Source organism: Xyrauchen texanus, chromosome 39 (genome assembly GCF_025860055.1).
Source record: "Xyrauchen texanus isolate HMW12.3.18 chromosome 39, RBS_HiC_50CHRs, whole genome shotgun sequence".
Lineage (NCBI taxonomy): Eukaryota > Metazoa > Chordata > Actinopteri > Cypriniformes > Catostomidae > Xyrauchen > Xyrauchen texanus.
Window position 1 is genome coordinate 15,376,042 of NC_068314.1, and position 17,189 is coordinate 15,393,230.

General features: G+C 37.8%; 1 protein-coding gene across 3 annotated transcripts in view; it reads right to left on the bottom strand.

The window, feature by feature from the left end:
* LOC127632350 (potassium voltage-gated channel subfamily D member 3-like) overlaps window positions 1-17,189 on the bottom strand; it is a 173,847-nt gene that overhangs the window by 6,594 nt on the left and 150,064 nt on the right. For all 3 annotated transcript variants that reach the window (XM_052110893.1, XM_052110892.1, XM_052110894.1), the window contains exons 4-5: window positions 12,254-12,355; window positions 6,332-6,424 (exon numbers count right to left, since the gene is read on the bottom strand). In XM_052110893.1, the coding sequence (XP_051966853.1) occupies window positions 6,332-6,424; window positions 12,254-12,355 (195 nt within the window). The remainder of the gene's footprint in view (window positions 1-6,331; window positions 6,425-12,253; window positions 12,356-17,189) is intronic.

The following is a 17,189-nucleotide window of genomic DNA, read 5'->3' on the forward strand; positions in this document are numbered from 1 at the left end:
GTATTCCTACAGGTCTCAATGGGAAATCGTCTGTTTTGGTGAGTAATTTTCACCTATCCAGTCACATTAAAAAGTTTTTTTTTAAGTCTGCATATACTGCATAACAATGCAATCTTCCTAAATATGTTATTAATAATTTATTTGGACTCCAATTTTTCCCCCCTGCTTATTCTAAGTGTGAGCGTGTTATGTTACTCTTTATTGCAGCAGCATTACGTTCAGCGGCACATGTGTTACTTCAATAGAAATAAGTTTAAGAAACTGAGGTAAGATATCAGTAGACATTTTCAAACATATTTTTTGCAGTCTTTAAAGTTTTTAATTCTGAATACATAATTATGTTTTGTAGCTTTTGTTTACGTTGAACGTGCATTGTGGTTATTTTCTTAGGCTAAATGAATATTAGCTATGCAGCTAACGTTAACTTAGGAAAATAACCACAATGAATAACAGTATAACTCACCCAGTTGGTCAAGTTGAATATCTACTTGTAGATCAACACCAGTTACATCTGATGAATATAATGAGGGCGTGCATTAACTCTCTGTGTGTGATTTGTACTTTTTGCAGTGCAGGCCTGAATACGGTCCAGCTCACGGGCATCATTTTTAAAGTGATCAATTGGAATTGACGAGTAGGGCTGGACTGGTAATCTGGCATACCAGGCATTGTTCCAGTGGACCGACGCACTTTGGGGCCGATCAGGTTGGACTGGCCATCGGGAGAACTGAGCGGGCTGCTGTGTTGGCCACGATAAGCTAAAATGAGCCACCGCCTTAGCGAACAGTCTCGCCCCAACAACTTTTGGGCCAGTTGCTATGTAAAATTCCAGGCCAATTTCTCATCCCAGTCCAGCCATGACAAGGAGCACATGGATATTGTAGAAGTTAAACAAGGTAAGTTTGCAGTTTGGATTTCAATAATCATCCCACTGAATGTTAGATAAAACTGGAATTGGTTTGCAACAGGAGGAAAAGCTGTATGAGGAGACAGTTGTTAGCCTGGCTTCACTGCAGAGCTGTTTTAACAGGTAAGAGAATAGACAACATTAGTGGAGTAAAAAATATTTTACTAACTATTTTTATTTGCAGTGAAGATACTTTTGCAACATGCAGTGCAACGTTTTACAAGTCTTATAAAATCACTGTGTTTCAGATAGTTATAACTTTTAATATTAATAGAAAAGTTGACCCAAAAATGTAAATTCTGTCATCATATACTCAACCTCATGTCCTTTCAAATCCATGTGACTTTCTTTTGCAGAACCCCCAAAAAGGTATTTTGTATTCCATATAAGGAAAGTAAATTGTGAGCAAAATAGCTTGTTTTGGTCACCATCAACTTTCATTATATGGACAAAAACATGGTTTAAAATGTCATCTTTTGTGTTCCACAGAAAAAGTCATACAGGTTTGGAAGGACATGAGGTTGAGTAAACAGCTGTGCGTATGGTCTTACGTAAGTTGGGGTATAAAGTTCACACTAAGGGTTTAGTATCTACTAAGTCGGTGCTTAATTTGGTTGCACCACCTGTTCTTAAGGCAAGTCTTAACTAGTAAGTTGTAAACTCTCCGTAAAGTGATGCGTAGTCGCATAATATGACGTTGACCTGCATTGATCCAATAATCAGCCTTCATATTTGTACACAGAAGTATTACATATTGATGAACTTCAATTTGATTTTGTTACGGTTGATGTACAAACCTTGTTTGATCATGTAACTGTCACTGCGGACGTCACAAGAGCAGATATCTAGAGAGACATATTTTGATAATTAAAATATTATTTTGATTATTTAAAATGTTATACTTTTACAGTGACAACAGCTTGTATCATTATTAAAAATGTGATTTCATGACGTCATATAAATGGATAAAATGTTTAAATTTTCAAAAAGCTAAAATTATATTAAAATAATAAAGGAAAATATAAAAAGAAATTGCAATATACTATATTGTGAGAAAAAACTAAAATGTATTAGCCAATGATACATTTGTATTAGCCAATGATACAAGCTGTCGCATGATTAACCCTTCCACTGCTGCTCAGTTCTCGGCTGCTTTCAGTCAGAACACCATCACCCCTGAGTCTGTATTGCACACAGAAGAGCTTAGCTCATGGTTTCACTCCACCTGCCAAACTGTTTTAGACACTGTGGCTCCATTAAAATCCAGGCAGCCAAAAACTAAATCTGAGCCCTGGTTAAATGACATAACTCATGCTGCCAGACGTGAGTGCCGTAGAGCTGAGCGCAAGTGGAAGAAGGACAAACTGCAGGTGTCTCTTCAAATGTTAAGGGATTGCTGGCGTCATTTCCAGGAAACTGTGAAAGATGCCAAAAGAAAACATTTCACAGATATTATTCTGGCAAATAGTCGCAAGCCTCGTGTTTTGTTTAACACCACTGACTCACTTTTAAATGCACCACAGAATGCTTGTATGGAGGCATCCCCAGCTATGTGTGAAAATTTCCTTTGCTTTTTTATTGATAAGGTCACTTCTATTAGATTGTGCACAGTCAATTATTGGTCTTTTTGGAAGAACATAATATACTAGAGGTTTTCCAGTCCGTCTTTAAAACCTTGCAAAGCACCGAAACCGCTCTTTTAAGAGTTTTTAATGATATCTTTTTAACGACTGACTCTGGCGACTGTGTTATCCTTGTGCTTTTGGATCTAACTGCTGCATTTGACACAGTGGATCATGAGATATTGATTTCACGTTTAAGGCAGTGGGTGGGCATCAGTGGCATGGCACTGGAGTGGTTTAGGTCATATTTAGCGGATCGAACTTTTTGTGTCAGCATAGGTGAATTTGTATCCTCCACTGCTGCTCTCTTGTGTGGGGACCCACAGGGCTCAGTCCTCGGCCCTCTACTTTTCTCTTTGTATTTGCTTCCACTTGGTTCCATACTTAGAAAGTACGGCATTTCATTCCACTGTTATGCAGATGACAGTCAGATTTATGTACCCCTTACAAAGAAAAATGATAACTCTGTTGGACAACTACTCAATTGTCTCGACGACATAAAGGCCTGGATGGCTCTGAACTTTTTAAATTTTAATGATAAAAAAACAGAAGTGATGGTTTTTGGAGGCACCACTGGGACCCCGCCTGTAGATCTGGGCTCCTTGGCACCCTATATTAAATCTAACATTACAAATCTAGGAGTTAAATTGGACCCTGAGCTTAAATTTGACAGTCACATCAAAGCTGTTGTCAAATCAAGCTTCTTTCATTTGAGGCAGCTGGCCAAAATAAAGCCAGTTCTGTCAAGACAACATTTTGAAACTGCAATCCACGCCTTTGTAACTACACGGCTGGACTATTGTAATTCCCTATATGTGGGGGGTTAGTGGGTCCTCCATCACCCATCTCCAGATGGTACAAAATGCAGCAGCACGTCTTTTAACAGGCACACGTAAACATGAGCACATTTCCCCTATTTTAGCTTCATTACATTGGCTGCCTATTCAATTTAGGATCCATTTTAAAATTCTGTTATTTGCTTTTAAATCTTTAAATGGTCTTGCCCCACCATACCTCTCTGAGCTTCTACACTCTTATAAACCCGTCCGCGCTCTCAGGTCAGATGATCAGCTGCTCCTGACTGTGCCTAAAACTAAGCGTAAGCTCAGAGGGGACCGTGCCTTTGCTGTGTCTGCCCCTAGACTATGGAATGATCTGACTTTGCATGTAAAGCAGGCCTCTTCTTTATCTGTTTTTAAAACCCTTCTTAAAACCCATCTTTCTCTGTGGTTTTTAACACCTAGTAAGAGGTCGATTTTATTTACTCGATTTTATTTACTTGATTGTATTTGTTACTTTGTTTTTATTGTATGGTTATTAATTGTACATAATGTTTATGTATATTTTTCTATATTTTTATGTAAAGCACTTTGGTCAACTTTGGTTGTTGTAAAGTGCTTAACAAATAAAGTTGGTATGGTATGGTAATGATGCTTCTTTCTCCAACATGATCATATAGGGTTGAAAGTGTCTACTTAAATATACTAAAACTGCAAAATGCTGCATTTTAAATACTATTATTACATGAGGATTAATGCAGACAGCACAAAATGTACTGATAAAACTAAAATTGCCAATCAGAATTGAGTAATTACAATGATTCATATTTTGTGTGGCCAAATGAGAAATAGGGGGGTTCAGTTCGCTGGGGTTGCAGCATTCTGTTTTGTCTTTTATTGATCACATGCGTGTGTGTTGAAACTTGACATTGGTCAACGCATCCTGAAAACTGCACTGTTTGAATGGTTTCATGCTGAAGAGACGCTTAAAAGTAAGGTTTTTTCTCTCTCGTAAATGTCAACATCATAATGTATGTCAAAATGACTGATGCCTGTCATGCAAAACATGAGATTATTGATGTCATAAAATATCAGTCTGCTTTTTTATTCCATCAGTTACACCTGGTCGGAATCTTCCATAAATATTTAGTTTATACGTTTATAAGTTTAATGATGCAACGCTCAAATATTTAGTAGTGTGTAAATTGTGACTTAATGCCCATTTACGTCACAACTAGGCTGAGTTTAAACTTTCGTATAGCTGGTGCAACCAGCCCCTGATCTTTATATCACACTTTTCTTTTTCTTCTTTTTTGCAGTACAAGCTTGAGTTTTCCTAAGCCGTTTGGATTGTGAAGCAGCACGTTTCCTTGGCAATGAAGTGGAGCCTGATGTTTGTGCAGCTTTCTGCAATGCACTTTGAGGATGAAGATGTGAACCATATTGTTGTATGGTTCTAGGTTGAACATGTGTGCCTCAAGTTCCTTGAATGCAAAACCACCATGGAGTTCAAGAACCTTCTCAGCTGTCTTGCAGACTTTCAGTACGTTGTCTGACGGTCTTATAAATCCACCTCAGGACTTCATGTCAATCAGTGTGTTCATCTTGGGATGAGCTCTCGACACTGAGTGCTGATGAACAGGAAGTGCACAGAATCATCTTCATAGTTGTTTTAAATGCAAAGCCTGACATGTAAACCCACCACAGCCTCTTTGGACATGGACAAGCTGGGAAGACATACAGTGATGTTTTTCTCTGTCTTCTGTTTCAGGCTGAATGTCACTGCCTGAAATGCCAGCATATCAGAAGGTGTTGCCTCCAGTGTCACTGTCTCATCTGCCACTAGCTCTGATGGCTTGTCTTGCTACCATTCTTTTGAAAGCTAAATTGCCTTGCTTTGGGATTGTTGTTATATCCAATAGCAGATTTGTCCATATCTGCAAATTGTTATTGTATTGCTCAGTTTAAGTCAATTTATGTGTGTACTTGGAAGCTTTTGTTATTGAACAAATAAATATGTACGATTTCCTTGAGTGTGCATATGTCAATAAACCTATTTCTGATTATGATTTAATAGATATGGGGATTGTTGAAATAATTAAATGCTCACAAGCTGGTATGTACCTAATCCAGAAATGAATGCAAATGGATAATTCCATTAAGTAAAGGTAAATAAATGTATGTGTGTGTATATATATATATATATATATATATATATATATATATATATATATATATATATATATATACATACACACACACACATACAGCATGAACTTGTGTGTGTGTGTATACTATACTACATTTTTATATTTGGTTCTTCTACATTTATTCTAAAGAGGTACTGACTTGTTACAATATCAACACAAAGCTAGTCGTTTTTTATTAACAACTATAAAACTTGTTGATGTGCACCCCCCACCGCTAGAACTCACTTTGCTTAAATTAGTTCACATTTACTATATAATCTAGTAAAAAAATTATAATAATGTTGGCAAATTATGCAGATGTATAATTTGTCAACATTACGAACAATGAGCATCAACAGGTTTAAACTATGAAGGCAGAGAAACGTTGCATCCTGTAACAATCTGCAGATGTCACTATTGGATACTTTTTCTTTAAAAAGGGGTATTAATACACTTTGGTGTTGTATTTGTACTGTTGATTATTAAAGATTATGATTGTTATGCCCACTTGTGCTTAATAGGTACATTGTATAAATTACAACCTGCGGGAACTTTTGCAACATCCTTAAGTGAGTGTTGTTTTGCGGTTAAACGCTGCATATGCCGCGATGCCCTCTGTCGGTAGGGAATAGTAAAATGGCCACCAGAGCACTTCCGGTAGCTTCACCTACTGCTGGCAGTTTAGAATTCTATGAGAAATCCATATATATATATATATATAGATCTTAGCTGATTTAAGCTGATTTTTTTTCTTTCCTTTTTTTAGGTAAGGTTATGCTTTCCTTATTTTAATTTGAATGGCTGTAATGCTGAAATTGCATGCTAAAGACTTACGGTTGTTTTTTCTAAGCAGTGCAATAGGTGGTGGTGTTGACTTTCCAGTAGAGATGTGGTTTTATTCCGGTGCAGTTCCTCCCCCTCTGTGCCCTGCACACACACACACACACACACACACACACACACACACACACACACACACACACACACACACACACACACACACACACACACACACAGACAGATGCACAGACGCATGCACACAAGCACACAGACACACAGTAATTTACACTGCAATCACTTAACGATAACTCCAAATTAATCTAAATGAAACCCAGATGCCTCCTGTCATGTTTATGTTTTGTGACTTGATAGAAGCTGCACAGTTTTCAATGTACGACTGCTAGCATATCCAAATAGTTTGTAAACTTAAGTAGTTTATAGTACTTTAAGATTACTGTAGCGATCAATGGAAAGGAGGAGGCGAGAACCGGCTTGTCAATATAAATAATAGTTTAATATAAAACTTAAACAAAAGACAAAACACACACACGACGGACATGTCCGTAAACTATCTTTCTCTCTACCGCACAATCATCTGCAGTCGACCTTTATCCCTCTCGGGAGGCTTGATTAGCCTAATATGGGACTGGTGTGTACGATCACGACCCGGCCCCACCCTCCGCCCTGCCACATTCCTCCCTCGTTCTCTCAGGCTGGGGAGCCCCCGGCCTGACGTACACCCTCCCCCAGGGAAAGGGGGGGGCCTGCTTTAAGCCCAGTCTGCCGGCAGGTCATCCCCATCTACCTGGACGAGGGAGGGGACAAGGGAAGGGAAACAGAAATAATTAAAATGGGGAGGTACTTCCTGTAACAGTGTAGTACCCCCCCAAAAAACACTGTAAAATTTAAAAGAGGGAAAAGGCCAATGCAGAGCGACAGTGTGAGAGAGAGAGGAGAGAGATGAAAAAAAAAAAACTCTTACTCGCCAGTTCTCCGCCCTCTACCGGACGACAGCCGTGCCTCTCCAGGCGGATCAGAGGCAGTCCTCCAGTCCCTGGCTGACGGAACACCCCGCAGCGTTCTCGGGGAACAGAAGGGGTCTCCCTCGCCCCTGGCAGCGGTTCTCCCGCTCCAGGCGGTTGGCAGTGAGCCCCTCCCCGCTCGCGGTTGGCGGTCTTAAACCCCGCCGCGTTTCAGCAGCCAGTAGGCGACTCCTGCGCCCCTGGCAGCGGCCCTGACTGCTCCAGGCAGTCGGTTAGGAGCCCCTTCTCCCCTCGAGGTCGACCATCGTCCTCTTTCAGGCGGCTGGGCTACTCGTCCCCCGGCAGATGGACGATGGCTGCTCCATTGGGGTGGACGGTAGTGGCGAGAACTCTACTACGTCATATCCCTCCTCCTCTCTGGGTTTCCGGCACCAGTGTAAAGTGATCAGTGGAAAGGAGGAGGCGAGAACCGGCTTGTCAATATAAATAATAGTTTAATATAAAACTTAAACAAAAGACAAACACACACACATGAAGGACATGTCCGTAAACTATCTCTCTCTCCCGCACGATCCTCTGCAGTCGACCTTTATCCCTCTCGGGAGGCTTGATTAGCCTAATACGGGACCGGGTGTGTACGATCACAACCCGGCCCCGCCCTCCGCCCTGCAACAATTACATTTTAAGTGCTGTAACTACTTTTACTGCATTATTTTCCCTCTGTCTGTTCATCAACAATTGGCTACAAGAGTCTTGTGACTCCCATCAAATCAAAACACACATAGAAATTTTAACGGCAGCTGTAGATCGGGCGCCAACTGTTATGGATGTGGACTATGATTCAAACTACAGTTCAACACCTGAAATGTCCTTTCGCTGTGAAAAAGGCCAATTGCTTGATCCTGTTGTGTGAGTTTAGCTTGGTCAAGCCAGATGTCAGCATTAATTATGCCTCTAATTGGAAGACACATATCAAGGTAAATACATTTTTTTTGCTTAATAGATTCTATGTGTCTATAACATAGCTATCTATCATTGAAATTAGTGGGTTGCTGTGATTTTTATCCTTTTGAGTCATTTTCTATACTTAGCCTATGTTCTACATCTAGACCAGGGGATTTCCTCATATCAATCATGATAGCAAACCACCACTGGTTGGTTGATCTAGATAAAATATAAAAGAAGGACTTTTTATGTCCTGGTGTCTGTAGTAGAATATAAAAACTCAATCGGTTATGTATAAAGTGAATGTATACAGTGGGACAAAAAAAACAAAAACATATTTCTGTCAAAATGTCAGACTCGAAGTGTAACCGTATAGACCACTGTCTATACATTCCATTAAAAGGCTATTAATCAAACAACAATAACAAAAAAATGAGAAAAACCCTCACTATGTTTTGCTGAATAACATTAATTGCTTTAAAAATATTAATTTAATATTATAAAACAGTGACATTTTAATAATAATAACCTTTTTTATTAATATTGTTAGTTTTTTAATAATACCGATCCCTGATGTAGAGAGTGTGTTAATTTGGATAATAAATTACTAAGAAAGTAGAGATGATAAAATAATTTATAATTATGCTCAGCCTTTATCAAGTTTTTTCTAATGCCTGATAAAAAAGGTATCTAACTTTGTAGAGCAACACTTCAGGCAAAATAGTCCCATCAGTCACAAATACACTTCAGAAAATTGTGCATCATACATTAAAATGAGAACACAATTATTTCTGGGCTTAAAATATACAAGAACTAAATCAATGTGGAACACTGTATCTCAAAAGGAGTAGTTATCGGTGGATCTGATATTACCAAATAGATATCTGATTAAAGAATACATTACGAATAAGAATACATTTTAATAAATAAACATTAAAATTCATAGTTTAATATTTAAAATATTGGAAAATCAGATTATTGATCGATCTCTATATTTAAGTCAATTTTTGCAAGAAATTATTCTCTCTTCCCAGTTGGTGGCGATATGAATGAATAATATAAACCACTAAAAACACAAGAAGAAGAATGTGAAAGCAAAAGATCTGGCTGAGCAAGGAGAATTTTTTCTAAAAATGTACTTAAATATTGATCCGTTTCTCACCCACTTCTGTCATATCACTTCTGAAGACATGGATTTAACCACTGGAGACACATGGATTAGGCTACTTTTATGATGATTTATGTGATTTTTGGAGCTTCATAATTTTTGCACCCATTCACTTGCATTGTATGGACCAAAAGAGCTGAGATATTTTCTAAAAATCCTAATTTGTATTCAGCAGAAGAAAGAAAGCCATATACATCCGGGATGGCATAAGAGTGAGTAAACGATGAGAGAATTTTTATTTTTGGGTGAATTATTCCTTTAAAGCCTGACGTGGCCCATATACCAAACTTTTCCTACCCCTGCTCTACCTCTCTATTATGCAAGATATGACATGCCAAGTGAGCTGTTTTAGCAATTTTTTGCATTCCTTGCATGTTTTATGCTCAACAATAACATGCTTTGTTGGCATTAAGGGAAATTTAGACCCTAAAAATAAATTAATTTTAATGTAATTAAACATACATTTTGATTTAAAATGGTGATCAGTGTATTGAAAATAAAATTTTCATCTTTTAATTTGTGTAATCATGTCGCCCTTTTATTTTATTTTTTATCATATTCATGTAGTGTTTATCATAGATAAGTGATGTATTTTAAAATTTGGCAGTCAAAAATACTCATAAAATACCTATATTTTGTATTCTCTCTGGTAAACAGACATAAAAGGGAATGTAAATTACATTATGTGTGCTACATTTTGAAATTGCATCATACGGTGTTTATTATAATGAGGCATAGCTTTCGCAGCTCAGTACTCGATACTCACTACTCATGGGTACTTTTAAAAAAAGCTACTCTTTTACTTGAGTAATTTTTTAGGACTTGTACTTTTACTCTACTCAAACAATTTTTTTTGGGAAGTAACAGTACTTCTTCTTGAGTATGATTTTCCACTTTTTCCACTGCTTCTGATTTGTCAATACCACTTTGAAATGTGGACACTATATGGTATTGATGCAGACTCTACAATCCTGGATCTCTTCTATTTGATGTTTCAAAAGTCTCAGCCCAATAAATGTATTATTGAGTCTGTGAAGTATGATGGTGGCCACTGGCATTATTAGTTAGTTAGTTAGTGTGTGTGTGTGTGTGTGTTTGTGTATGTGATTGTGAGGGCGTATGTTTTGTGAGGCTTTTTGAGAAAGAGTATAATAAACAACTCTTAACAAACTGCTGTTCCATAGCCTTTACCAGAAATACATATATATATATATATATATATATATATATATATATATATATATATATATATATATATATGTGTGTGTGTGTGTGTGTACTCAGTACAACAGCTCTTCTCTTGGCTTTCCAAGGTCTTGCATTCTATTCTGTTTGACACAGAGTTCCCACACAGATCAGAGCAATAATAATGACATGACTGCAATTCAAAGTGCCAAACCATTGTCAGCTTCATCACAACCTTTTGTTCAAAAAATCCCCCACTAAATGAAGCCAAAATATGTACATACAGAACTAAGACGCACATTGTACAGAGCATCTTTTCATCTGCAAAGCAGGGGTATTCCACAACTATCAAGGGTGACAGGCTGGATGGAAGTCTGCCATCCTGAATTGTTTGCTTGTCTTGTTATCACACTCCCCACTGCACAGCAAATACCACAAGCTCTTCATCAAGGTCTGCCAGCTTCTGGTGGAAACGTTTTTTTAATAAATGCTAATGAGTGTTAATTAGAGGTATTATTTTTAGATCTTCTATTTAATCTTGTGTGACATTCGTAGCAATATAAAGGGAGGAGCTGGTCACAGATTGCAACCAATTCTAAAAATCTTCATCCTTTTTTTAAAGTCAGCACAACTTCTAATTAGGAGGGAATGAGAGTAAGAATGAGAGTAAGTTTAATCTGACCTGATTTCATTAGCTACAACTCATGCCACCCTTGATGAGAACATCAACAGAGCAAAATGAAATGGTGCCAAAGGCACTGGGATTTGACAGAGTAGATCTGTCCACTGCGGGAATCGAAAAAGAAATTATGTCATTATATCAGTATTATACCATCAGGGGTGTGTATGTGTTTGCCTGAATATATACAGTAGTCCTATAAATATTTGGACACTTAAGTCACACATAAAAATGCACGAATGTCTCTTATATATGACAAAATATCCAAGTGTTATTTAAGACAGACACTATATATATATATATATATATATATATATATATATATATATATATATATATATATATAATAATATATATATATATGTGAACAACGTCTTGTTCCCTCCTTCAGGGAATGGAGGTTACGGAAGTAACCAGGACGTTCATGCCGTCAAAGTCTTGGCATTTGGTATCATTTGCATGAAACCTGGCACAGCACATCCAAAGGTGAGATTGGTAAGCAGTGGCAGAGGGGAAGATTTTAGGTGAATAAAAACTTACATTTTGGTCCTTTAATCATACAAAGCTATCATATGGCTTCAGAAGACTTGAAATATAACGTAATATTGACGGCTTATGTGATAATTTAATGTTGTCTTTTTTGCAGTTTGGCAGAATAATTATCATCCACATATTCATCATTGGATGAACTATTCCCTTAACCACTACACCACACATCCACATTTTCTTTTCCAACATGTATCTTAACAATAAAGTGTTAACTCTAATGCAGTTTGACTCATGTACATGATGGCAATTGCATACAAATCCCACAAGCCGACAGAAAATATGCTGGTAGAAATAAATTGTGACATTGTTAATTTACAGGCAAACCATGGCTGTGTGTCTGTTAAGTTGAACCCAAAGGATCTCTGATTGATTTCAAAATATTTCAGCTTTCTTGTCAGATATCACTGCAGAGTTGGATAAAAACTGCATGTTCATGAAGTGAACATTTCCAAGAAAGTCTCACTTACCGTCAGATCCAACAGCTCATTGAAGAGTCCATTGCGTTTGCTCTGTAGGTAGGCATTGGAGCTGCCCATCTTGGCTATTCTTATTCGGGACAAGCGGGCTTTCTGTGTGGGCAGATAGGACCAGAGTCAGACGACTTGTGTGCATGGTAATGAATTATCTATCAGGATACAATCAGTCATCTCATCCATACTTGCCAAGCCAGAGAAACATTGGGAAGGGGGCGAGAGCAAGGGGCTCTTTTTTGAATTGAATAAAATTTCACATTGTTCAATTAACGATTGTGTGTACACTAATCAGAGATGGATGAAGCTTCACTCATCTATAGAGAAAATGTACGATATAAGCACTGGAGAGGTCACTTAATATTACAGATACATTACATCAGAATACAATTCTAGGTATATGTCATTTGTTGTCAAGTGAATTTGTATTGGGTGAATTCAGTTTATTCTGAAAAAATAAATACAATTATAATAACATTATTTCTCGTTTCTGCTACTTCACACTATTTACATTTTGTGTAAACAGTATTTTAATTATTTTTAGAAGCTCTAGCTAAGATTGATGCCCAAAATGTTTCACATAAACAGTATCTACTTTGGATCTTCTGGGGAAAGAAATGAAAGAAGAAAGAGGTGTGAATAAAATGGATAGGAAATGGAGGAGATATCTAAAAAGTGGCTGATATCAGTCTTAAAGAGCTTTTCACCTATTCAAAGTGAGTATCAGTTCTTGAAAATCTGTCACCTTCTTGTTGGCAGATGCTCCCTGGAGACGCCTGAAGAGCACAGCTCAAATGAGATGGCTTCAGTTTAACCAAAGTAATTTGGAGCAGGCAAAATGGTTTGTTTAAAATAAAAACACTAGGCAATGGTGCTTTAAAGGTAATGGTGTTCAGAAATTGTGGAATTCATTTTAAAGCTATTCCCTTTGTTTACCCCTCCTCTCTGGCAAAATGAAGTTAACGAAATGACTTGATGAACTTAAAAAATAACAAAACAGCAAAGGCATTCAAAGTCATGAAAGACTAAAAAGTGCTAACAGCTATCCAGAACTTCTGTCACGACTCGAACAACTGTACCAAATTTACTAATGTCATAAACAGTTTAAAATAGAGGCCCATTGCTCACAGGTGAGGCCATGTATCATATGAAACTCTTGAGACACTGGCTGTCTTTGCTTATGAAAATAGCCAAGGGGAGGTAATACAATGGAGTCCCTGCACTAATCTAAGGTCAAGTCTGTAAATGACTGTTCAAGAACCATTTTTCAAGAACTTTGACAGAGCATTTGCTATTTGCTGGGAGCTGCATACACTTTCAATTATTCAAAATGTAAAAGTTGAAATAGCAGAGATCAAAAGTTTAAACTGCTGAGATGATTTAAGTAGTTTAAACAACTGAATATTATTCACAATTTTTTATTTTGAGCATGTTTTTCTGTATACGTTCTGATGAAAGCAAAAAGAGAAGAAATTACTTTGTTGTTTTTGCAAGAAAGAAGATTTGCTGTGCTGAATCTTGATAGAGAAGCACCAATAAATGACATATAGTGAAATGTGTAGATTATTCTTTGCATGCCACTCCTCCAGACATATTGGTATAAAAGGAGAAGGAATGCCACTCTCATTCAGATTTTTTCTTCGGGGCTGAGCGGTTGTAATTTCAGCGAGCTGAATACTACTGCTGTTATTTCCAGTGGCTTTCTCTCCTTCTTTTCTCCCTTTCGCTCCTTGGCGCTTTGACAGTGCTAAAAGAGTGTATATTCCTGCTAAAGAGTATATTTTCTCTATTAGACCACACAGATTGACGTTGAACTTCTTTTTAAAGACACGTCTTTATAAATATGCATTTCCGTCTTTGTGTGATTCCTGGATGCAATCGTTAACCCTCCGCCTCCAACAGCCACGGGCATGTGCCGTATTGCCACATGTTGACCTCCCCTTTGGGCAGGATGTGGTCTCTACATGGTCTTTTTTCTAGGAAAATTGGATAGGAATGGAAAAGAACACATTCCCCAATGCGTATAATAGCATTAGATGGCCCCAGCCGGATCTAATACTCTGTGGAGAGAAAACATAGAGAGAAAAGGCAGCGGCTGGTGCAGCCTGCTCCAAGCAATTTATGTTGCTTCCCCACTCAGGGAGGTGGGGAACAACATGACGTCTTTTTGGGGGAGGTTAGACTGATGCACCTGCTATTACGCACGCAGCAGGTTGCTTGCACCTGTATCAGCAGTGGTATGCAAATTCCACTCGACACTTCTCATTGGCCTTTTCTCAAAAGAATAGAGGTGTTCGGGGCTCTCAAGAGAGACCCCTAGCATCACTACATCGACACCTCCATCAGGGAACAAAGGTTATGACAGTAAACAAGACAGTTACACCTTTGTTTTAAATCTTCAGTTTTTGCCAATTTCAATCACTGTACAGCCTTCATTCCTCAAAACAATGATTGACTGATGAGTTTCTAGAGAAAGCTGTTTATTTTTTGCGATTTTTGACCTAATATTGACCTGAAGGCATTCCAGTCTATTGCATACTGCGGCAACTCAAAAACAAACACAAATACAATGTTAAGCTTCATTTAACAAACCAAATAGCTTTCAACTGTGTTTGATATAATGTGTTTATATCACAGAAAGTAATTTTCTAGTAACAAATTAGAAATTTAGCATGACTACTCAAGGATAAGGTGTCGGAGTGATGGCTGCTGGAAATGGGGCCTGTCTAGATTTGATCAAAAATTACTTTTTTTGAAATAGTGATGGTGCTGATTTTTTACATCAGTAATGTCCTGACTATACTTTGTGATCAGTTATATGCCACTTTAGTTTTAAAGTACCAATTTCCTTCTGAAACAGCTAAATCTGTACATTATACCAAACTTTTGGCTGCCAGTGTATATATACTGTATGTTTATTCACTTTTTGACTGCTGCAACCTTCCCATTTCAACATTTTATTTCAGCAGTCTAAGGAGTCTGAGTCTTCTTTTTAGGAAACACACCTTGCCCATCATGGTCTTATTCTATCCATCATGTTCATAAGGTGCCAAATAAAATTGACTCATGCTAACAATTTAAAACAGTTCCTGTTGCATGGTACAGTTCACATAAAATACCTAAATAACCATTAATCTTACTGTAACTTTCCTCGATTCAACATTTTAGCTGCCAGATGCAGAGAGAATAAGATATTCGCTCAGCTTTCATGATTGTTCTGCTCTGGTGGTTCTCCAAATCGGTGTCCTCTGACTATGGGTGAAGTGGCCCTTGAAATACCTCCACATCTTACCTTTTTCTTTGTTTCTTGCTTTACGTGCTTTCTGTTTCCTGATTTTACCCCATGACCAGGCTGACTCTTTCAGAATTTAAATTGAATTTTGCTGCCCGATTACTGCTGTGACCCTCCCATCCATTTAGTTAAGTCACCATGATTGGTTGGGGCACATCCATTTGGCCTTTCCATTGGTCCTGAAAATTGCCGCTGTGATTTGAGCAGGGCCTAAAATAAAAGTATGCCATTTGCTGTGTCTCTGCATGTCACTGCGACTGCAGACAAACTCCACTTCCAATAAGGTTACTGGATGAGTGGCTGTGCAGAGGTGACCGCCACACAAGGCAGAATGAAGAAGAAATCTGCATGAGGCTGAAAAGATGGAAAGGAAGCAGATTGCTCCCAGACTTTGGTACCTGTGATGATATAGCTGAGATCTGTTTGGGTGTGAGAGATATCAGGCTAAGATGAAGACACAGATGGGCCTACTAATTGTAATGTGAGCCCGGAGCAGCCCAGTGTAAGACAGAGGAGCGAAGGATGGAGGCTCATTATAGCAATATCCACTCGCTTTAATCAGCCAGTCATTCTAGCAATATCCGCTCTCTTTAATCAGCCAGTTAAGGCTGTGGATGTCCTGCTGTCTGTATAAGAAGTCCTGCAGGAGCTTGAGCAGGAGGAGTCTGGCAGAGAAGATGATGAGGGAGATCATTATTGATCAGTGTGAGACAGAGGGATTGCCAAAAGCACTCAAACAAGAGCAACAGATAATAGGTGTAAAATAAAAAAAAACAATGATTCCTAAAATCTTGATCACCTTAGGGCCAGACCTCTTTGACATTGAACATCATATGAAGAACTCAAATAGTGGCAGGCGGCTGTGAGAGGGCTGTTACACCTGTTCTGACAAATACTAAGGGTAATGTCTCCTTCTCCTTGTTGAAATATAGGATATTTGTTGGTAGAGTGCACCAGCAATCGCAACCATTGTATTACATAAAAGTTATTTGACTTTTTATTTAGTCTGTTCCTGTTTCTCTCTCTTGATCTCTCTGTCTACAATCTCCATGCCGTTCTGACCACTTTTGAGTGCCAGATGACAAAGGTTATTGAGCCAGTGAGCAATGGTAATACATTACAAAATCGTTCACTTTATATCATATATAAATATATACTGTATAAAAATGTTTGAAAGTCTCACAAGTTTCGTCTGGACACTGTTACTCCATTTCCACCAAAACATTAATGGTTCTCATGCTAAAACTGATGCTTGGCTAATGCATGACCATGTGATCTGTGAAGCTCTCAAAACTGTAATGTAGTGGCAGAGCATGTTAAATGTGGGAAAGCCAAATTTTTTTATTGTGTGTGAAAATGTCATTAAGTCATTTAAAGCTGAAAAAAACATTTATGATTTGGTTATTAATAGTGTTATTTAATGAATAAATAGGCAGTAGTAAATAGCACAGTATTTTAGCATAATTATGATCCAATTAATTGCATTCTACAGAAAAAGAATAACATTATGCTCTATAAAAAATTCAAAAAGTGAAACAATTGATTAGTCACAAATTATATAATTATTCAAGCTTTTTTTAAGGATACAATTGCATTGGCTCTGAAACTCTGTATTGTACAAAATGAAAGTTCTTAGCAACC